Raw genomic sequence first — 23,362 nt, forward strand, 5'->3', positions numbered from 1 at the left:
CACTGGTGCAGCGTGGAACCTGGCAGATCTCCAGGTGTGCTTTCTTCCTCATCTTTCTTTATAAGTAACTTCATGCACATGGAAAATTAGTGCAGAGAATCACATCAGGTGTGTATTCATTTTGTATTATATATATTATATATATATATAAGAAGGTATTGCTGTTATTCTCACAGTGGAGAATATCAGTGTTTTCGTCTCGGGAATACATATACGAAATCACGAAGAAGGCAGGTTTAATTGAACCTACTGACTTTCCGTAGTCAGGAAGTGAGGGAAGAAATACAATAACAGTCGTACTGATTACGAGCAGACAGACCAATGACACAGACGAATATTTATCTACGTTAGCTGATTGAAGTTTCTGGCAAACATTAGCTAAGTTGCATTTACTTGTAATTATTGAACGTCCTTGAACACAACTGAAGGTAATGTCATATACAGTTTTACAAAGTAATGTCGAAAGATGTTTTGTTAGCTGGATTTTTAGCAAGTCAGATGTATTTGTTTTAGCTGCCTGGCGGTGGTAAATTAGGTCATTTGTCGTTACTGCTGCATCCTTCTACTCTAGGAATTCCCCTGACAGTGACATGGCTCCAGTTTCAGTTTCTTTTTTGGCGAGTTAGATGTTAATTATTTTCCTTCGTCCATCTCACCTCACCTTCAGCAGTTGAAATGGCAGAAGAACATATCCAGTCAAAGCTGAAAACGCTTCTAAAACAACAGAAGATTCAACTTTGGAATCCCCCCTTCACAACGGACTACGAGGCAGGACAGCAGTCTATGAAGGTAAATTAGATGACTTGTAGATGGCTGGTTAGCTGGCTTACTTATTTTGCAAGGCATTTTTTTTTACCAAATTAACCTAGCTAACGTATAAATAGTTTTCTTAGCCTTGGTCCTGGAGTCACATTGTATGTGCTTCGTGAGTACAGGTCTGGATTTCCCCTGCTAGCCAGCTAGTTACAGTATCTGCTTTGTTCCATATTTTGGTTTTTTTGATATTGTGATATCATAAGTTGAATAGTGAATACATAATTTGCGTAGCATTTCCAAAACGATAAGTGGAACCGTGACCAATTAACTAACATGTCCACGAATTTAAATAGCCAGCTGGCAATAATTTCAACATGCGAAGATGTTGCAGTAAGAAAAATGTAGCACACAATACACGCTTTTATCTCCATCTACCGACATTTTTCGGTCACGAAGAATTTACGGCAGATTTCATGGCAATACATATGATGTGGCCTATATTCAGTTACTAATTTAATCGATCTCTGATAGAGAAGTCAACTACAGGACAGCCTACAGTGGAAAATGTCGCATTACAACTGTGACAAATGTGCTTCAAGTAAATGCGGACTATAGACCTGCCCTACCTACCTACCCGCCAACCAACCTACAATTCAATCTTACAGTTTCAGTTTCAGATATGAACAAAACTCAGGGACATGAATGCTTTAAGCTATTGTCAAGTTTGAACCACTAAACCCTCTGAACTTACAGGATTTTCCAATAGCCCTGTAAAAGGCTGGGCAAAATAATATTGAGTTTTTGAATTTTCCTCTGCTTTTGACATATTAATAAACACACCTTTATCCTGCGCATGGTTATAGGAACTTGCAAGCACATATGCTTCCCTCCTGGGTTTTTCTGTCTCTGATGTGGAGAGTGCTTTGGAGTCAGTCCGGTCCCAGGCTGTCAAGAGAGGAGCGGGTAATAACACCTACAAAGAAACATGCGTGGCTACACTGGAGCTCAATCTTCCCAAGGTCTTCAGAAAGGTATTGGACCACTACTGCTGTCAGCGGGGATTTTCTGGCATTTTGTGCATTCATCGTTCTGTGATGGCCTGGACTCATATTTTGCATTTCTCATTACCAAAGTCCAGCTCTGCAGAGCCCATGTGTTCATCATAAGTGGACATACATCTCACCATCATTAGCCTAGTTGTGTATGCATATTGAAATGCCAGATATTTGAGGGGGGAGACAAGAACATCACATTTAATGTTTTCTTAAAATGACTCTTCCTATACTTTCAGGATACAAAGAGAAAGAATTACTTGGAGACCAAACTGGATATTACCGTAAAAGAAGTGATGAAGGAGTAAGTAATAAGACTGGTGTATAATATTGGTATATAATATTTGTGCGATGTATGTGTGGGTGTACACACTTGTGTGTGTCTGAAATCATTTTCCTGTTGTTTTCACTAAATAAAATTATCAAGCAGTTACAGATGTAAATCTAACAAAATGGTTGTCATTTTTTAGGATATATGAAAAATATGGACTCAAATATATCAAGTTAATTTTGAATGGCAAGACACTAAACCCAGGTATGTGTTGTTTAAAATAATGTATTAACTGGATTGTCCCAGTTCATAATTTCTGGCAAATTTTTGCTGAAGCCCTGTGCTTTCAAACAGATCAAAGACTTGATGAGCAGAATGTGAAGCACAATGACAAGGTGATGGTCCTGAAGGTGAGTGAGCCGGAGAGAAAACAATTGATGAAGGAGGAAGAGGAGAAGAACAGGTCTCAGAATGAGAGTGTGAAGAGAACTGAGAAGGGGTTCCAGATTCTGTCAGAGAGAGGTGAGTTTTGAATCTCCTCACCTCCTTTGATAACCCTATTTTGTCCAACATTGTGGTTGATTGGTTACTTTACCGGAAATGTGCTGGTAGCACAAGGTTGTTATTACGAGGCCTGAAGAGTTGAAGTTTCATTTACTTGGCAGATATGTAGTTTGCAGTGTGAAATTTCTCATTCAGACTGAAGGACTAGCCCACATAAGCCTTGAAAACCAGATTCATTACACACTGTTTTAATTGTTTGTCTAATAGCTTTCATACTTTTCATTCATTTCTAGATGGAAGCGATGACCCAGAAACCACTCCATTTTTGGAAATCGCCGACCAGAAAGGCAACCCCCTCAAAATCCCATCCAGTGAGAAAAAGGTATGCCTAATAACAAGTGTGGTCCAATTAGGTAGACTTCCTGCAGATGTTGATGGAACCCCACAGCATTAGAGGGCATGTTGTTTGCTTGAAGATTTAGTGGGTTACTCTCTGCAGGCTCTGATCTTGGCCATGGGCTTTCACGAGAAAGGCAGAGCGTTAATGAAGAGGAAGGAGTACGATGCGGCACTGTGTCATTTGCTGGAAGCTGATGATCAGTTTGGGTGAGAACCGGAGTGTTGCGCTCAACCTGAAATATCTTGTTGAATTATTAATGGTGGGTGCAATTTTAGAATGAAGGCAGAAGTCTAACTGCTAAATTCTAAAATGTGCTAAATTATGCTGCAAATAGGATTCATGCAGTAAACTGAGGTCATTGACGCCCTTAAGTTGTCACATGTTACTCATTGGCCTCCAAATCTTACACAGTAAGTGTGGCTCCACGCTGCTCAACACGGTGGATAATTATGCAGTGCTGCAGCTGGACATCGTGTGGTGCTACCGAGCGCTCGAGGCCCTTTCCTGCCTGGATGACGGCAAGCAGAGGCTGCAGAAAGCTGAGCAGTGCTTCCTCAAGTGCTACGGAGAGCAGCACGAGAGGCTCCGGCTAATCAAGGTTTGTGAATGGACCAAGCATTTGAAATTTGTTTTGGATCAGTGTGAACGTCATATCTGAGGTCAACGTTTTTCTGTAACACATAACCCACAGGTATTTAAATGTGCATTACAGTCATTATCCTCATGGGGTCTCCAAAGCCACTGGAGTCGCTCTATCATCTGACTGATCATACACTTAGTGGTTAATTGTGACTCTCTAAAAATGTGTTATCCTAAACGAAAGCAAAAGGGAAAGTAAACCTGGATGGTATGTCAAACAGAACATACTTTAAGCAAACAACTAGACCATTTGTCACCTGGTACACTGCACACAAGTCAAATTGATATATTCGGAAGTTTTCAATTTATCCATACACAAGCAAAACAACAGTAGATTGACATGTATAATAAAACACCATCAACTGCTGTCTTAATGTATGGAGACCAACAGCAAGGAGGAATCATGTGTCAGAAGGGCACACAAAAGTGTGGAGCTTCATTTCCTTTGACATGTCATCCCATATCTTTTTCCTGTTAGTGTTGGGGGGATCTTTGTAATGGGATTAAAGCAGCGGTCATAGATTTTGATTCTAAATTTGAGTTCATTTGTGTGCAATAATGAGTTTTTTTGCGATCTGCAGGGGAACACTGGACGCGAAGAAGTGCTTTTCCTGAGACTCTACCTGCTACAGAGTTTACTGTCATACCTGGACGGCAAGGAGAGACAAGCAGCTCAGACATTAACAAAGGTAATTTCCCCTAAAGTGACGGAGACCACATTGGTTGCATTGGATAAACAAAAGATTTTTACTTCGATTTATGGCATATTTTTTAGGTTTTCTCAACTGAAAATGTTTTGGTTCATTTGAATCTACAGTGCACCTCATTGGATAAATCTAACATTCTTACTTTGATTAATTAATTACTACTATTTAGGTTTTCTCAACTCTCAACAATTTTGAATGAATGTAAATATTTTCAATTGAGAAAACCTAAGAAATATAGATGTAACCGACTGAAGTGAAATTTTTAAAATCCAGAGAAGCATTGTTTTTCAGCGCGGTGTACGCAGGGAGGTTTGTGTGAGAACTTGTGGCTGCGGGGTGCTTACCTGAGTGCTGGGGCTCATGCCGCAGGTGGAGGAGCTGTACCACAGGCTCTGCTTGGACCCCGGTAAGATGACGCAGCTGATGAGCCTGGGGTACACGGAGCAGGAGGCACGCCTGGGCCTGCGGGCCTGCCAGGGGAACATGGACGACGCCGTCCTGCACATCAGTCAGAGGAGAATGGTAGCTACGCAAAGTCCACCCCCCCCCCCCCCCTCCCCAGCTCCACAGACACCCTCTGTTCAGCACAGCGTGGAAGGCGTTTCTGGTGTCCTGCTGTTCTTACTACATAGCATTAGTGGTGTATCATCTAATCCAGTCCAGGGGAACCACATTGTCTTCTGTTCTTTTATCCAACCACCTGACCACCTGTTTGCCAAATATCAGTGCAAATGGACATTTTTGGGTTACTGTTGATCCAGAGAAGCGCAGCTTTCTAAAAAGATTATTCAGCCTATCAGTTTTTTTTTTCCCCTCCAAGATTGTATATAGCTCTGTTAGTATGGAAATCATGTGCGATAAGATGGCGATGGATGCTCGTGTCGTACAGGAAAAGGAGGAGATGAAACAGAGGGAGAGAGAAAAGAGGAGACGGCGCCTAGAGGCCATCGACACCCTCGTGCAGATGGGCTACTCCAAGAAAGACGCTGCCAAAGCGCTCAACCAGACCGATGGAGACATGGACAGGGCATTTGAGGTGAGTGGCTTCCGCCAGAACAATCCCAGCAGCAGGAAACTGAGCAGGAAGCAGGAAGTTAATGACCTTTCTCAACAGATTCTTCTAGATACCTACCGGCCCTCCGTGGCCACCAACAACAACTCTGGGAGTGCCGACTCTGACCCCGACAGGGAAGCCAAAATTCTGCAGGTACGAGGTGGCTGCGTTCATACGGTCTTGTTGCTCTTTAGAAAAAGAGAACAGTGTGAAATTGCAAGTTCATTATCTTTCATCTTTGTTACCTGTCTTCCAGAATGACAGTAAAACCTCAGAGATGTGGACCTTGGGAATGGGGTTGTTTGTAACTCTTAATGTGAAGACAAAATACACCAGTTTTAATTTTAGATGGACTTGATACACACTTATAGATGGAGCCGTGTGTTGGTTTTCCAAATTGCCATTCATTTTCATTTTATTCATTTATTTATATTAACCATTTTATGTTAATAACAAGGAGAGTATGTAGTCTACACTAAGGAGCTTGAAAATGCGTAATTGAGTTTTGGAGTCTAACTGCGAGGTTCCTATCTTAGAGGATTGTCTGTACCACTATGTTCCAGTTGATATATCTTGGCTTTGAGAGGGAGGTCGTTGAAGCTGCTCTCAGACAGACCAGGGGCAACGTCCAGCTAGCCTCCCAGGTGATACTGAACCAGGGATCCCTGCCTCCAGAGCTCCTCTCCCCCTCCCCCCCGTCCTCCCTGTCCGAGGAGCCCAGCACCTCCTCAGAGTCTGCAGGTGGGTCCCATTTCCTGCTCATGTTCTGGAATCCTGCTAGCAGTTTTTCAGATTTGCATAGATCCAAAGGCTCACCAGCAAGTTAAAAAATAAATAATGAAATGTGTGATGCCAAGCCATTTTAATGCAATACCTTTTCAAATCCAAGAAAATGTTCTGGTTTCAGTGATGGTTGTAGCCTTTGGTTTCATTCTTAGGTTAGAGTATTTCAAGCATGAAATGACTTTGAGGGCAATTTCATTTCGTAGTAGTCATCAAACCTCGCTCTCCTTCTATTGCCTGTTGCTATGGAGACACACGTGCGGCAGCCTTTGCTTTTGTTGCAGGCTCCGGGGGGAGCACAGAGGAGGACCCCATGGATGTAGACCTGGTGAACGAAGTTCTGGAAGACATCCCCAGACACGAGGAAGACTACCTGGACCTCACTCTGGAGGAGGAGAGCGAAGTCATCGCTCAGATGAAGTCGTACCTCGAGCTTTATTACGCGTCATCCAGCTAAATATCACCCAGTCCTTTTCAAATGTACCGGCTTGTCAAACTCTGTTCTCTTCAGATGGTATCATATGTGGATTTGGCTTAATTGACACATTTAATTATCAGTTATTTAAGTATTATAAATGCTTTCTAGACAGCAATTGCCTGGATCTTGACGTGTAAATAAATCTGGATCTTAGGGCATAAATAATAAACCATAGATTTGTTAGCAAAAACAAACTAACAAATAAATCTCACTCTCCTGGAACTGAGTTTGATACTAATTTTTTATGCTGCAAGTTTTGTGGCATGTTTGGAAATGCACTTTACTCCAGCAAGCTTAGCACGCTAGTTATTACGCTGTGAAATGGCTCCAGTATTTCTCCCATACTAGGTATGTTTATATATTTGATTTATGTTTGCCTCTAACCTGAAACCCATACATTAATCATTTAGAAAGACAACTTTTTTTCATTTAAATTATGAAGTTGAGGCTTTTGCAGCTGCAAAATGACCTACAAAGGTTGCAAGTTGCCTTTTTATTTCAGTCTTTTAATTTTCGAAATGTCTGGGCTTTTTCTGTTTTACTGAAGGATATTTGATTTCATATGCAGTCCTTGCTGTAATGGCGCATTCTATACTGTCAAATGACAAGTTCAGGTCACCTCCGTTTCACCTAAATCGTTGACAGCTTCTTTCAAAACTGTTTTGCTGGACATGCAATAAATACTTCAATTTTGTTAAGTTTGATGGTCCATCTATTATACGATTTTAATTTTTGTGTTTTGTGTGGATCCATCTGCTCGGTACAAATAATACATTCGTAATAACTTTTTTTAAAATTATTGACAAATTGACACCTTCCTTGACACTTCTGCAACATGACATTGGGCTATGAAAGGGGGTCCAATAGGGGTGTTCAATGCAGCTGATTTCAGATGTCTTTCTGGGCTTCTTTTCCTCAGAAGATCTGCTTTGAAGCACAGGTAATAACTGTTTATGTAAACAATGAAACATCATATAAATATCCTATTGAAATTTTTTTTTTTTAAGTTTTAGTTGGGAATATTTATATCAAGATCATAATATCTCATATCTGGTAACATACATTCAAATGTATTGAAGGTGAATTAATGAATAATTGAGGCAGAGAATCGTTGCGTCCCTGTTTTTAATGCATTTCTGCAGTGAGACAATATTCCCAGATTATTTAAGTACATTTGTACAGATGTATCTTTGTACAGAATTTGTTTGTACAAGTAGTTTATGAGATATTAAGTTTTACGTTTAAATACTTGCAAGCCACTGGGAGCTGTGAAGTGCCAGAAGAGAGTCATATAAATACAGTGTGAAGGGTCAGCAAAAGAATGACCTTCTGTTCGAACTTTGCTTATTGCCTCACAGAACCGGAAATGGCATAGAAACACATCAGTATTTCAGTCCAGTCCACAAAAAAGTTGATTTGAAACTGCTTATGTTGTGCCAGTTTTCAGTATGAGAGAATCCAGTACTTTTTCTGGATTTGTAACGAAAACATATAATATCACTTGTACTTTATAAATATAGGCACATATAGTAGTCAGGAAGTCAGGGAAGAAATATAATAACAATCATACTGATTGCGAGCACACAGACCAATGACACAGACGAATATACATTAGCTGAGTGAAGTTTCTGGCAAACATTAGCTAAGTTGCATTTACTTTTAATTATTGAACTTCCTTGAACACAACTGAAGGTAATGTCATATAGAGTTTTACAAAGTAATGTCGAAAGATGTTTTGTTAGCTTGATTTTTAGCAAGTCAGATGTATTTGTTTTAGCTGCCTGACGGTGGTAAATTAGGTCATTTATCGTTACTGCTGCATCCTTTGTCGTGTCTAGGAACCGACAGAATTCAAAGTCCAATCATTAATTTGTAGAAAACTACTTCACGAGGGAAAAGACACCACAGCAGCAAGCTCTTCAGAAAAGTTAGACTTTATTTTCACAGGTGCACAAAGCCGGATCAACTCTGCAGAATTGAACCTCGATTGTCAGTTTCACATATATTTTATACACAAATGTACCCCACAACTCCCCTTAACACATTTCTAAAAATACCAGCCATCTGGTCTTCTTGGCACCACAATGATTTTGATTTTCTGCTCTTGGGTCGGCCTGACCTTCTTGGCACCACAATGATTTTCTGTTCTTTAGATGATAACGTTATTGTGGAATGTTACCCCAACTTTCCCTTAAACAAATGTTAGTCTTTATTCTGTAATGTTTCTTTAAGCATACAAGTTACAGGATTTATAGCCTCCTGTAATTTTCCATATATATTCAGTTTACATAAGGGTCACTGTAAAAATGTACTTCTAGTACTTCAGTAGCGTTTTGTTAGTAATGGAAAAATATTCCCTTCTAGCATTTTTACTTGGGAATAACGTTGTGGTAGTTTTGGAAAAATATTCGCCTTCTAGCATTTTTACTTGGCAATAGTTTTCTGCTGAGTAAGTATGGTTTTTTTAAGCCTTCTGCGTTTGCTTTTTTTCTACAGTGGATACTGTGGTTTCTTGCGTTTCCATAAGCTTAGCTGCAACTACTGATATAGGTTTATTGGATTACATATTGATTATATGAGTGTATAGTTATACATGTGATATATTTTTATCATGAAGCATCAGCGTTTGGAGGAACCAGTTTGATCAACATTGATGGGAATACCTTTAACTTTAACATGTGACGTCATCTCAATCATGGGGAGTCTCAAAATTTTCCTACATCTTCTACTTTAGGAATTCCCCTAACAGTGACATGGTTCCAGTTTCAGTTTCTTTTTTTGGCGAGTTAGATTTTACTTATTTTCCTTCGTCCATCTCACCTCACCTTCAGCAGTTGAAATGGCAGAAGAACATATCCAGTCAAAGCTGAAAACACTTCTAAAACAACAGAAGATTCAACTTTGTAATCCCCCCTTCACAACGGACTACGAGGCAGGACAGCAGTCTATGAAGGTAAATTAGATGACTTGTAGATGGCTGGTTAGCTGGCTTACTTATTTTGCAAGGCATTTTTTTTACCAAATTAACCTAGCTAACGTATAGTTTTCTTAGCCCTGGTCCTGGAGTCACATTGTATGTGCTTCGTGAGTACGGGTCTGGATTTTCCCTGCTAGCCAGCTAGTTACAGTATCTGCTTTGTTCCATATGCTGGTTGTTTGATATTGTGATATCATAACTTGAATAGTGAATACATAATTTGCGTAGCATTTCCAAAACGATAAGTGGAACCGTGACCAATTAACTAACATGTCCACGAATTTAAATAGCCAGCTGTCAATAATTTCAACATGCGAAGATGTTGCAGTAAGAAAAATGTAGAACACAATACACGCTTTTATCTCCATCTACCGACATTTTTCGGTCACGAAGAAATTACGGCAGATTTAATGGTAATACATATGATGTGGCCTATATTCCGTTACTAATTTAATCGATCTCTGATAGAGAAGTCAACTACAGGACAGCCTACAGTGGAAAATGTCGCATTACAACTGTGACAAATGTGCTTCAAGTAAATGCGGACTATAGACCTGCCCTACCTACCTACCCGCCAACCAACCTACAATTCAATCTTACAGTTTCAGTTTCAGATATGAACAAAACTCAGGTACATGAATGCTGTAATACTTTAAGCTATTGTCAAGTTTGAACCACCAAACCCTCTGAAATTACAGGATTTTCCAATAGCCCTGTAAAAGGCTGGGCAAAATAATATTGAGTTTTTGAATTTTCCTCTGCTTTTGACATATTAATAAACACACCTTTATCCTGCGCATGGTTATAGGAACTTGCAAGCACATATGCTTCCCTCCTGGGTTTTTCTGTCTCTGATGTGGAGAGTGCTTTGGTGTCAGTCCGGTCCCAGGCTGTCAAGAGAGGAGCGGGTAATAACGCCTACAAAGAAACATGCGTGGCTACACTGGAGCTCAATCTTCCCAAGGTCTTCAGAAAGGTATTGGATCACTACTGCTGTCAGCGGGGATTTTCTGGCATTTTGTGCATTCATCGATCTGTGATGGCCTGGACTCATATTTTTCATTTCTCATTACCAAAGTCCAGCCAGTGCAGAGCCAATATGTTCATCAAAAGTGGACATACATCTCACCATCATTAGCCTAGTTGTGTATGCATATTGAAATGCCAGATATTTGAGGGGGGGGAAAGAGACAAGAAGATCACATTTAATGTTTTCTTAAAATGACTCTTCCTATACTTTCAGGATACAAAGAGAAATAATTACTTGGAGACCAAACTGGATATTACCGTAAAAGAAGTGATGAATGAGTAAGTAATAAGACTGGTGTATAATATTGGTATATAATATTTGTGCGATGTATGTGTGGGTGTACACACTTGTGTGTGTCTGAAATCATTTTCCTGTTGTTTTCACTAAATAAAATTATCAAGCAGTTACAGATGTAAATCTAACAAAATGGTTGTCATTTTTTAGGATATATGAAAAATATGGACTCAAATATATCAAGTTAATTTTGAATGGCAAGATACTGAACCCAGGTATGTGTTGTTTAAAATAATGTATTAACTGGATTGTCCAAGTTTATAATTTCTGGCAAACTTTTGCTGAAGCCCTGTGCTTTCAAACAGATAAAAGACTTGATGAGCAGAATGTGAAGCACAATGACATGGTGATGGTCCTGAAGGTGAGTGAGCCGGAGAGAAAACAATTGATGAAGGAGGAAGAGGAGAAGAAAAGGTCTCAGAATGAGAGTGTGAAGAGAACTGAGAAGGGGTTCCAGATTCTGTCAGAGAGAGGTGAGTTTTGAATCTCCTCACCTCCTTTGATAACCCTATTTTGTCCAACATTGTGGTTGATTGGTTACTTTACCGGAAATATGCTGGTAGCACAAGGTTGTTATTACAAGGCCTGAAGAGTTGAAGTTTCATTCACTTGGCAGATATGTATTTTGCAGTGTGAAATTTCTCATTCAGACTGAAGGACTAGCCCACATAAGCCTTGAAAACCAGATTCATTACACACTGTTTTAATTGTTTGTCTAATAGCTTTCATACTTTTCATTCATTTCTAGATGGAAGCGATGACCCAGAAACCACTCCATTTTTGGAAATCGCCGACCAGAAAGGCAACCCCCTCAAAATCCCATCCAGTGAGAAAAAGGTATGCCTAATAACAAGCGTGGTCCAATTAGGCAGACTTCCTGCAGATGTTAATGGAACCCCACAGCATTAGAGGGCGTGTTGTTTGCTTGAAGATTTAGTGGGTTACTCTCTGCAGGCTCTGATCTTGGCCATGGGCTTTCACGAGAAAGGCAGAGCGTTAATGAAGAGGAAGGAGTACGATGTGGCACTGTGTCATTTGCTGGAAGCCAATGATCAGTTTGGGTGAGAACCGGAGTGTTGCACTCAACCTGAAATATCTTGTTGAATTATTAATGGTGGGTGCAATTTTAGAATGAAGGCAGAAGTCTAACTGCTAAATTCAAAAATGTGCTAAATTATGCTGCAAATAGGATTCATGCAGTAAACTGAAGTCATTGACGCCCTTAAGTTGTCACGGTCACATGTTACTCATTGGCCTTCAAATCTTACACAGTAAGTGTGACTCCACGCTGCTCAACACGGTGGATAATTATGCAGTGCTGCAGCTGGACATCGTGTGGTGCTACCGAGCGCTCGAGGCCCTTTCCTGCCTGGATGACGGCAAGCAGAGGCTGCAGAAAGCTGAGCAGTGCTTCCTCAAGTGCTACGGAGAGCAGCACGAGAGGCTCCGGCTAATCAAGGTTTGTGAATGGAACAAGCATTTGAAATTTGTTTTGGATCAGTGTGAACGTCATATCTGAGGTCAACGTTTTTCTGTAACACATGACCCACAGGTATTTAAACGTGCATGACAGTCATTATCCTCATGGGGTCTCCAAAGCCACTGGAGTCACTCTATCATCTGACTGATCATACACTTAGTGGTTAATTGTGACTCTCTAAAAATGAGTTATCCTAAACGAAAATAAAAGGGAAAGTAAACCTGGATGGTATGTCAAACAGAACATACTTTAAGCAAACAACTAGACCATTTGTCACCTGGTACACTGCACACAAGTTGAATTGATATATTCGGCAGTTTTCAATTTATCCATACGCAAGCAAAACAACAGTAGATTGACATGTATAATAAAACACCATCAACTGCTTTCTTAATGTATGGAGACCAACAGTAAGGAGGTATCATGTGTCAGAAGGGCACACAAAAGTGTGGAGCTTCATTTTCTTTGACATGTCATTCCATATCTTTTTCCTGTTAGTGTTGCGGGGGATCTTTGTAATGGGATTAATGCAGCGGTCATAGATTTTGATTCCACCTAAATTTGAGTTCATTTGTGTGCAATAATGAGTTTTTTTTTGCGATCTGCAGGGGAACACTGGATGCGAAGAAGTGCTTTTCCTGAGACTCTACCTGCTACAGAGTTTGCTGTCATACCTGGACGGCAAGGAGAAACAAGCAGCTCAGACATTAACAAAGGTAATTTCCCCTAAAGTGACGGAGACCACATTGGTTGCATTGGATAAATCAAAGATTAGGTTTTCTCAACTGAAAATGTTTTGGTTCATTTGAATGTACAGTGCACCTCATTGGATAAATCTAACATTCTTACTTTGATTAATTTCACCTACTGTTTAGGTTTTCTCAACTCTCATCAATTTTGAATGAATGTAAATATTTTCAATTGATAAAACCTAAGAAATATAGGTGTAACAGACTGAAGTAAAAAAATTTTGCTTTATCCAGAGAAGCATTGTTTTTCAGCGCAGTGTACGCAGGGAGGTTTGTGTGAGAACTTGTGGCTGCGGGGTGCTTACCTGAGTGCTGGGGCTCATGCCGCAGGCGGAGGATCTGTACCATAGGCTCTGCTTGGACCCCGGTAAGATGACGCAGCTGATGAGCCTGGGGTACACGGAGCAGGAGGCACGCCTGGGCCTGCGGGCCTGCCATGGGAACATGGACGACGCCGTCCTGCACATCAATCAGAGGAGAATGGTAGCTACGCAAAGTCCACCCCCCCCCCTCCCCAGCTCCACAAACACCCTCTGTTCAGCACAGCGTGGAAGGCGTTCTGGTGTCCTGCTGTTCTTACTACGTAGCATTAGTGGTGTATCTAATCCAGTCCAGGGGAACCGCATTGTCTTCTGTTCTTTTATCCAACCACCTGACCTCTTGTTTGCCAAATATCAGTGCAAATGGACATTTTTGGGTTACTGTTGATCCAGAGAAGCGCAGCTTTCTAAAATGATTATTCAGCGTGTCAGCTTTTTTTTCCCCTCCAAGATTGTATATAGCTCTGTTAGTATGGAAATCATGTGCGATAAGATGGCGATGGATGCTTGTGTCGTACAGGAAAAGGAGGAGATGAAACAGAGGGAGAGAGAAAAGAGGAGACGGCGCCTAGAGGCCATCGACACCCTCGTGCAGCTGGGCTACTCCAAGAAAGACGCTGCCAAAGCGCTCAACCAGACCGACGGAGACATGGACAGGGCATTTGTGGTGAGTGGCTTCCGCCAGAACAATCCCAGCAGCAGGAAACTGTGAGCAGGAAGCAGGAAGTTAATGACCTTTCTCAACAGATTCTTCTAGATACCTGCCGGCCCTCCGTGGCCACCAGCAACAACTCTGGGACTGCCGACTCTGACCCCGACAGGGAAGCCAAAATTCTGCAGGTACGAGGTGGCTGCGTTCATTAGCTCTTTAGAAAAAGAGAACAGTGTGAAATTGTAAGTTCATTATCTTGCATCTTTGTTACCTGTCTTCCAGAATGACAGTAAAACCTCAGAGATGTGGACCTTGGGAATGGGGTTGTTTGTAACTCTTAATGTGAAGACAAAATACACCAGTTTTAATTTTAGATGGACTTGATACACACTTATAGATGGAGCCGTGTGTTGAGACCAGGGGCAACGTCCAGCTAGCCTCCCAGGTGATACTGAACCAGGGATCCCTGCCTCCAGAGCTCCTCTCCCCCTCCCCCCCGTCCTCCCTGTCCGAGGAGCCCAGCACCTCCTCAGAGTCCGCAGGTGGGTCCCATTTCCTGCTCATGTTCTGGAATCCTGCTAGCAGTTTTTCAGATTTGCATAGATCCAAAGGCTCACCAGCAAGTTAAAAAATTAATAATTAAATGTGTGATGCCAAGCCATTTTAATGCAATACCTTTTCAAATCCAATAAAATGTTCTGGTTTCAGTGATATGGTTGTAGCCTTTGGTTTCATTCATAGGTTAGAGTATTTCAAGCATTAAATGACTTTGAGGGCAATTTCATTTCGTAGTAGTCATCAAACCTCGCTCTCCGTCTACTGCCTGTTGCTATGGAGACACACGTGCGGCAGCCTTTGCTTTTGTTGCAGGCTCCGGGGGGAGCACAGAGGAGGACCCCTTGGATGTAGACCTGGTGAAAAAAGTTCTGGAAGACATCCCCAAACACGAGGAAGACTACCTGGACCTCACTCTGGAGGAGGAGAGTGAAGTCATCTCTCAGATGAAGTCATACCGCGAGCTTTATTATTATTATTATTATTCCAGCTAAATATCGCCCAGTCCTTTTCAAATGTACCGGCTTGTCAAACTCTGTTCTCATCAGATGGTATCATATGTGGATTTGGCTTAATTGACACATTTAATTATCAGTTATTTAAGTATTATAAATGCTTTCTAGACAGCATTTGTCTGGATCTTGATGTGTAAATAAATCTGGATCTTAGGGCATAAATAATAAACCATAGATTTATTAGCAAAAACAGACTAACAAATAAATCTCACTCTCCTGGAACTGAGTTTGATACTAATTTTTTATGCTGCAAGTTTTGTGGCATGTTTGGAAATGCACTTTACTCCAGCAAGCTTTACTCTACTGTCAATTTCTATTTTTCTCATGCCAGTTATTACGCTGTGAAATGTCTCCAGTATTTCTCCCATACTAGGTATGTTTATATATTTGATTTATGTTTGCCTCTAACCTGAAACCCATACATTAATCATTTAGAAAGACAACTTTTTTTCATTTAAATTATGAAGTTGAGGCTTTTGCAGCTGCAAAATTACCTACAAAGGTTGCAGGTTGCCTTTTTATTTCAGTCTTTTAATTTTCTAAATGTCTGGGCTTTTTCTGTTTTACTGAAGGATATTTGATTTCATATGCAGTCCTTGCTGTAATGGCGCATTCTATACTGTCAAATTACAAGTTCAGGTCACCTCTGTTTCACCTAAATCGTTGACAGCTTCTTTCAAAACTGTTTTGCTGGACATGCAATAAATACTTCAATTTCGTTAAGTTTGATGGTCCATCTATTATACAATTTTAATTTTTGTGTTTTGTGTGGATCCATCTGCTCGGTACAAATAATACATTCGTAATAACTTTTTTTTATTATTGACAAATTGACACCTTCCTTGACACTTCTGCAACATGACATTGGGGTGAAAGGGGATCCAATAGGGGTGTTCAATGCAGCTGATTTCAGATGTCTTTCTGGGCTTCTTTTCCTCAGAAGATCTGCTTTGAAGCATAGGTAATAACTGTTTATGTAAACAATGAAACATCATATAAATATCCTATTGAAATTTAAAAAAAAAAAAGTTTTAGTTGGGAATATTTATATCAAGATCATAATATCTCATATCTGGTAACATACATTCAAATGTATGGAAGGTGAATTAATGAATAATTGAGGCAGAGAATGGTTGCGTCCCTGTTTTTAATGCATTTCTGCAGTGAGACAATATTCCCAGACTATTTAAACAACTAACATCTGTACAGGTGTGGCTTTGTACAAAATTTGTTTGTACAAGTAGTTTATGAGATATGAAGTTTTACGTTTAAATACTTGCAAGCCACTGGGAGCTGTGAAGTGCCAGAAGAGAGTCATATAAATACAGTGTGAAGGGTCAGCAAAAGAATGACCGTCTGTTCAAACTTTGCTTATTGCCTCACAGAACCGGAAATGGCGTAGAAACACCTTTAAATCAGTATTTCAATCCAGTCCACAAAAAAGTTTTGAAACTGCTTATGTTGTGCCAGTTTTCAGTATGAGAGAATCCAGTACTTTTTCTGGATTTGTAACGAAAACATATAATATCACTTTATAAATCTTATAAATCTTTATAAACCTAGGCACATATAAGCGGCCTTATGCAGTATAACAAAATGGGTGGCTAAGATACATGAGCACCTGAGGTTTAATACAGATGCTTCATATTTGATTCATGCAGTCACTTCACTACGACCATTAATTTATATCAACCATATAATTTGATATGTAATACATATAAAATATAATTTCACAGCATGTTTTCAACTTATTTTTTATTGGCTATTAACTATACTTTTTAATTCACCATGGAAAATGTTTTGCATTGTCTTTCAATAAACCTAAACCAAATGAATGGTTTGATAATGACCATGATGATGTCACTGTAACATTCGTTATGTATTGAATGAGCTTTATTTGTATTACGATCAGAATGTGTGCAGCACAAGTATATTTCCATAAGGATGACATGGCTGAAGTCGCAATATTAATAGGTACAATCCATCTGTGCACAAATGTGTCATAAAAAATCCCAGCAATCGAGTCATTTTCATTACTTTTATCCAGTTTTGCTGTCATAGCATTGCAGTTCTAAAAATATATATGAATTTATAAAAGATGGCTTCTTGAATTGAGTTTATCCATGGCAAGCAATTTCTTTAATAAAATTTATTAATGGGCTTGTAACACAAAGAAACATTCCAGCGTTTGATAAAATATTATTTAGTCATTTTTTTGTTTTACATTTTCACCGAGTTTAAGGTAAAAGGCACAGTCCGTTCCACGTGGCAGGGTTTAAAAGTAGTTGACCACCCGGCGGATGGACTGGATGTTGGCGTTCTGGCCCTGCCATTCTGTGTGACTGCAGTAGTTTCCTCTCTCCACGATGTACATGCGTCCCCGGAAGTTAGGCTCCTCATACATTACCCAGCTGTTGACAGAAATAACAGACACTGGATAGAACTCAGTGTAAACTCCCCCAGACGGATTGTTTGTAGCATAAAATGGCATCCGTGCCCATAATACAGGCAGTACATTCAAGTACATTCAAGTACATTTTCAAATTCCATGCATCGAAGAGGGGTTGCAGAGAGCAACTCTGTATTGACCAGGAAATTACTAGCTTCTACATAAGAAATGGAAATGAGAATTGCATCGCTCAAATTATTGGAGAATGCCTTAAATGGGCATTGTCCATGTTACTGAACTTCTTGAATAGTTTTTTTTAATTTTTATTTTATTTTCCAGTTGCACAGTCAATACGACAGAGATACTTTTAAATAATAATAATTCTCAGTTCCCCATAACTGATTTTTTTGTGTCAATACACAGTGTATCTGCTGGCTGTGTAATGGAACCAGTCTTTTCACTTCAACTGTACATAGTTGGTTGCTTTCAGTGATTGCTTTTAGATATCTTTGTAATATGAGGATTGATTTCAATACTGTTTGTGGTGCATGCAAAGACTGAAAGGACTATAGCTGAGTGTAGCTTGGATGTACTGCCAATAGTCTGCCTGTATGCATGCATGCACTGTATGTGAATAAGTTATCCATAAACAAAAGAAAAAAAGCCTAACTGGGAACAGGGTTAGGAAATTATCTTTAGTCACAGAGCGTCTGTTTCTTGTTTTTACCTGTTTCACAATGCAAAATTGGATTGTCCCTAACGAATAAACAAATGAAATTGTAATTTGGACTTATTATTCAGAATGACTAATGCCTGATTTGTGTATCTCACTTGGCCACAGGGCAGTTAATCATATTTATTGCGGGAAACATAAGTCTGTGGAAATAGGAGACACAAATATTCATGTGACACAAATATTGAACATGGCAGGGGCAAGTAGTGGATATCTGGATGGCTTGAAATTATATATATATATATAAAATCCATCCATTGTCTATCCCCACTTATCCTGGACAGGGTCGCAGGAGGTGCTGGAGCCTATTCCAGTGGGCATTGGGCGAGAAGCAGTCACTATTGCAGGGCACACACACCATTCACTCACCATTCGCTCACACACTCATATTTAATGAGTTTATTTACAGGATTTAAACCCAGGAAAACAACCTTAATGTCTATGCTGAAAAAGTATTCAGATTTCGTCTCACTTTTTGAAATTGGAACATCCAGTGCCCTGATCTAAATGACAAACTCAATGTCATCTGATTTCACATGTATATTCCCTGACACTTGCATGTTATTCATTTTGTGAGAATTTGTTTTCACAAATTGAATGGCCTGTGAATTTTGCTAAATCACTTTAGAAGTCACTGTAATTTATGTTGACACATGCCCAAAAATGATTCCAAACAAGCAATGGGAACCATGCTGGAATACTGGCTCAGAGTGTTCTAATCAACCAGGGGGAACATGCTGCACCAGACAGAGTGTACACTTTTAAACTTTTGGCAAATAATCTAATACCTCAGTAATGACTCAGAGATAGCAATATCCCTTACCAACCTGCTCATTCTTCATTGCCAAAGTTATTTCAAAGAGAATTTTGAGAATTTTCCAATACGCTGAACATAGAAAATGCTGATATGCACACAGTATATGATACATACAACAAGGGGAACCAGATTGGGTACTTACGCTCCGTCACCATAAACTTTAATGGAATTGATGCAGTTCTTGCTGAAGCCACGGCTCTGCAGGAAGGGACAGTCTTCACACAGCTCCACACACTGCCCAGAGAAGTTGCAGCCCTCAAACAGCTCCATTCTGTAGTTCTCACCGTGCTGATCAAAAGAAACCGTTGTCAGGGGCCTACCATACAGGCAATTCACAGAAGTTGGTAACTGCACATTGACTGTACTGGAAACTCAATGCAGGTATCTCAATGGGCTTGATAACCAATGTCAGTGTAGAGATAAACCAGTTCAGTAAATTTGCTTAACCCATGAGAATAGTTTTATTGGTTCTTGGATGAATGAATAAAGGAGTATTCATTCCTTGGTATATATACAAAACTGGAAGGAACTGCATGATTCATATTTATAATGCAAAACTGTGTACATATGTAGTTTGTTAAGAAAAATATGTATCCACTCTCTGCTTTTGAACTTTTCTTACAACTGCAGTCATCTGATTATGTCAAGGAACACTTAAAAAATAAACTCTCCACTATGCTCATTCAATTTGACAGAACTACATGAACCACTCCTCTAAAAATAATTAAGCCTGTCCACTTAGTGGCTAAATATGGACCTTCACTCTATTCCTGTCAAATTAATGCAGGCCCTGTTGCTCTCCTACTGTATAATTAAGTCATTATGGATTGTGTATGCATGCACAATGATTCTCCATTTAGTTAATTTCTCATAAGTTATTCCAAAATTAAGCTGAAATGAACTTTCCTGGCAGATGGCACTGTTCTCCACAACCTACATTAAGTCATCAGATATTTATCATATTTTAGTGAAACTTCTTAAACATGACAAAGGACCCAGTGACCACAGCCAAAATTTTTTTAAATGTGTTCCAATGAACAGCTGTCATGAACAGTGTGGACTGTTAGGTATTTCTGTGGTAATCACATATCATTGTGAGTTTGATGATCTCTGAAATTCATTTGCGTAATTATGTTAATTTAAGGACAAAACAGTCTAGTACTTATTTTGTACGCATCCCAAGGCTACTAAAAATAGGAAGAGTAAAGCAGCAATAATCCAATTCAGGCAAAGAGATGCATTTATATTTTGGTGAATCCTGCCGGCAACAAAAACCCCTTCAGTGCTTCCTCCCAGGCCTCACCATCCTGATGGGTTTGCAAGAGCCCATGTGGTCATTGTGGGCGTTCCAGCGCTGGAACTCGGGGTACTCGCCGCGCTCCAGGATGTACTGCTGGCCCTTGAAGTCGGGGTGATCGTAGCAGTTCCAGGCCCCGCTCTCCACGCGGATGGAGTTGACGCGGTTCATGAAGCCCCGGTCCTGGAAGTTATCGCAGTCGCCAAAGACCTCCAGCTTCCGCCCCGTGAAGCACTTCCCCTCGTAAAACATAATCTGGGTGAAGAGACGTCAAAAGCCAATTACAGCAGTGGTGTTTGGATACGTATTTCAGCGAGGGCACAAAAGTGTATATGAGCATTCATAGTAGCACGATCTAGTGCCCTGTGATGCCCTTAGCACTATGCTAGGGATACTGCGTCTATATATAAGGACAGTGGACAGTGGCATGGCTCATTTATTTAAACAAAACATTGCTACCATTGTTTGTCTTTTTTGTCTGCTCTGGATATATTGGTTTTTGGGCTATATCACTACAAATAAGCTTCAAAATAAAACCCTGCATCCATCAATTTAATAGGCCTTTTGCCTCTTACTGATCTCCAATTCTTCAAACTCATACATGTACTGTATCTGTTCTGTATTAACTTCTTCAAATTTTTCAGCTGAAAACTACAAGATTCTTCATTGGTTTGAAAGTGAAAATCCTAAAGAGTGCTAATTCCTACGTGTTCAGAAATATACAGCTGATTTTAAATCCATTCAAAATTGCTCATTCCTTTGAAGTGTTGTTTCCATTAAACTGGTAACTTGGTGAAGAAGCATCCAGAGTTCTTGTGATGAACATTATAGGATACTGTGGGGGTGGATATCATATGCAAATTATTATATGTATCCGTGTCAACAGTCCATAGCAACAGCAATGTCCCCAGCATACTGCAGTGTCTCCCGCATCAGGACCCATATCCTTAGGGTTGGACGTACTCGTTGATAGCAAAGACAGTGGGGTAGCCTGGGTACTTACCTTTCCTGAGTACTGCGACATTTTCCCCCGGATGCTGTCCAAACCGAGCCACAAGTGAGACAGTGTGACAGTGGAAAAAGTTGGACAGCCCAATATATATGGCTGGGGGAGGGTTCCGTAGCATCGCGAGGCTAACCCAACAAAGACTTAACAATGGAGGGTTTAGAGGTTTTGCTTCATGGACAGTTTCCCTTACATTTGTCACTGCTGATTCTGGAATTTGCGTTTCAGGGCCAGAGAGATGGGACAAAGGATTATGCTTGGACGGAGTTTTGCGGGCCTATTTTGCACATGCTTCTCTTATCCGGCACTCTCCTGCCAACTTGGGCTCAGCACACACAACATGGCAGACGTGGTGTCATATCAGAGGTAGCAACGAGCAATAGCAGTACCAGCAGTCTAGTCCAGCTGCATTTACCACTGCAGAGATAAAGCAGGAGAGAGGACGCCTGAGAATTAAGAGCACCTGTATCAGGTTTCTTAGTGGCATTGTAGGTGTAGGAAAATGGACTTGTAACAAGAGGGTTGCAGGTTTGAATCCAGGGTGGGGAACTCCAGTTGTACTCTTTAATAAGTTAGATGTAAAAAATAAAATGTATACAGTAAGCTGGATAATGGCCTAGTAAAAATGATCTGACGCTGCTTCTTACAAGCATGTTTTTTGTCCATTTGACCTATATCAATAATCTGACCTTAATTACCAATTGGATATAATTTCCACAACTTGCTTATATTTGTGGCAGTTTCTGACAGGAAGTTCCACCTGTGGGTTGTTAAAAGTAGCAGGTCCTTCTGAGCTCATCTTCAGGCGATCTGCGACTGTGTGAAGAAGTGGTCAGGGTGGGTGCTTTTGAACCAAATCCAAATTCAATAAATGGAACAGGAATCATTCCCTTGAATAGGGCCACATTACTTTGACTGTGTCAGTAAAAGTGCACCACAGGCTACGTGTAATAATAAAATTTTATACGTTGTCCATCATTCTCTGCGTGCCAAAGAAGCCAATGAATTAATGGTAATTTATGAGTTCCTTTGTCAACTTTATAGGGTGAACATATTTACTGTCTTACAAGACAGTTAAGCTCTATTGACCAACAGATCACGATGGCCATGCTGAGACCACAGTGCTCTGTATTTGGAGGTCAGATACCCAATCTTCTCCAATGAATGCAATGGACTTATCATAAGATGGTGCGGCATCGATTGCTGCCAATGACAAAAAAAATTAAAATAAAAAACATTCACAGCATTGACAGACAAGGAGCACACAACTGGCTTGTGAAATGTATCACAGAAATGAAAGGACATAAGTTTAAAACCACAGTTCCACCAATCAACACATTTATAGTAGGTTACAGAATATGTGATTAAACTAGGGGTTATTTCACAAAGCAGTATTACAGAGTTAGCCGGATAACTGCGCTGAGTAAAACCCGGAACAGCTGTTTTTACTTCCATCTATGTTCCAGTTTCTTTCCAGGGTTTTACTCTGTGCAGTTATCCTCTCAGCAATCTTGCTTTGTGAAACAGGGCCCAGGATAGGTTAATTGGCAGGATAGATCAGCTGCACTGCGCATCCTCCAAACTAAACCCTGCAAGTGAAGGAGAAGATGTTGCAGAGCAGTCCTCAGGGATCTCCAAAGCATCATCACACAAATATGGATTCTGTACCCTGGATCCATTACAAGATCCTGTAAGGTGATCTCTGCGGGATCTAATCAAAACACTCAGCATCTGAAACCTGATAATACCTGATAAGGAGACATCAGAGTAAGAGCTGGGCCATGTATCGAGCGATAAAAATAATTCTATTACAATCGCAACCTTCCCAGTCAGCAACTCTGGGAGAGGCAAGGACCATTAGAGGAGAGATTCATGCCAGCGAGGGAAGAGAATCAATGATGCTG

The 23,362-nt window shown here is 40.3% G+C and overlaps 3 protein-coding genes across 5 annotated transcripts; 2 read left to right on the forward strand and 1 right to left on the reverse strand.

The window, feature by feature from the left end:
* Positions 1-267: 267 nt before the first annotated feature.
* On the forward strand, positions 268-15,937 carry LOC118225520 (NEDD8 ultimate buster 1-like). Of its 3 annotated transcripts, XM_035414004.1 has the most exons (16): positions 268-428; positions 668-789; positions 1,620-1,787; positions 2,048-2,112; positions 2,279-2,343; positions 2,434-2,601; positions 2,877-2,965; positions 3,083-3,189; positions 3,395-3,581; positions 4,204-4,311; positions 4,699-4,851; positions 5,219-5,365; positions 5,444-5,536; positions 5,947-6,124; positions 6,451-6,623; positions 15,196-15,937. In XM_035414004.1, exons 2-15 carry the CDS (start codon positions 676-678, stop codon positions 6,621-6,623), a joined length of 1,815 nt encoding a protein of 604 aa, XP_035269895.1. In that variant the 5' UTR covers positions 268-428; positions 668-675; the 3' UTR covers positions 15,196-15,937. The 3 variants fall into 3 exon arrangements, with proteins under 3 accessions (XP_035269895.1, XP_035269894.1, XP_035269896.1); XM_035414003.1 differs by lacking the exon at positions 15,196-15,937 and having other exon boundaries at positions 6,451-7,345; XM_035414005.1 differs by lacking the exon at positions 15,196-15,937 and having other exon boundaries at positions 273-428; positions 671-789; positions 6,451-7,345.
* LOC118225232 (NEDD8 ultimate buster 1-like) lies at positions 8,070-15,195 on the forward strand. Its single transcript, XM_035413348.1, has 15 exons — positions 8,070-8,336; positions 9,479-9,597; positions 10,430-10,597; positions 10,865-10,929; positions 11,096-11,160; positions 11,251-11,418; positions 11,694-11,782; positions 11,900-12,006; positions 12,218-12,404; positions 13,034-13,141; positions 13,505-13,657; positions 14,015-14,161; positions 14,242-14,334; positions 14,544-14,688; positions 15,017-15,195. The coding sequence occupies exons 2-15, from the start codon at positions 9,484-9,486 to the stop codon at positions 15,193-15,195; spliced, it is 1,788 nt and encodes a 595-aa protein (XP_035269239.1). The 5' UTR covers positions 8,070-8,336; positions 9,479-9,483.
* A 1,274-nt stretch (positions 15,938-17,211) lies between the features above and the next one.
* Positions 17,212-22,088, reverse strand: crygn2 (crystallin, gamma N2). Its single transcript, XM_035414007.1, is given in 5 exon segments — positions 17,212-17,627; positions 19,298-19,443; positions 20,459-20,707; positions 21,456-21,527; positions 21,529-22,088. Coding segments are annotated over 5 exon segments (654 nt in total). The 5' UTR covers positions 21,580-22,088; the 3' UTR covers positions 17,212-17,491.
* Positions 22,089-23,362: the final 1,274 nt, after the last annotated feature.

The sequence above is a fragment of the Anguilla anguilla genome, chromosome 4 (genome assembly GCF_013347855.1).
Source record: "Anguilla anguilla isolate fAngAng1 chromosome 4, fAngAng1.pri, whole genome shotgun sequence".
Lineage (NCBI taxonomy): Eukaryota > Metazoa > Chordata > Actinopteri > Anguilliformes > Anguillidae > Anguilla > Anguilla anguilla.

Bases quoted from the DNA above. Each gene is read 5' to 3' on its own strand.
- LOC118225232 (XM_035413348.1), top strand. From the start codon at position 9,484: ATGGCAGAAGAACATATCCAGTCAAAGCTGAAAACACTTCTAAAACAA. The intron at 13,658-14,014 runs GTAGCTACGCAA...TGTGTCGTACAG, and splicing joins ACATCAATCAGAGGAGAATG to GAAAAGGAGGAGATGAAACA. The intron at 14,689-15,016 runs GTGGGTCCCATT...CTTTTGTTGCAG, and splicing joins CACCTCCTCAGAGTCCGCAG to GCTCCGGGGGGAGCACAGAG.
- LOC118225520 (XM_035414004.1), top strand. From the start codon at position 676: ATGGCAGAAGAACATATCCAGTCAAAGCTGAAAACGCTTCTAAAACAA. The intron at 2,113-2,278 runs GTAAGTAATAAG...GTCATTTTTTAG, and splicing joins GTAAAAGAAGTGATGAAGGA to GATATATGAAAAATATGGAC. The intron at 5,366-5,443 runs GTGAGTGGCTTC...CTTTCTCAACAG, and splicing joins ACATGGACAGGGCATTTGAG to ATTCTTCTAGATACCTACCG.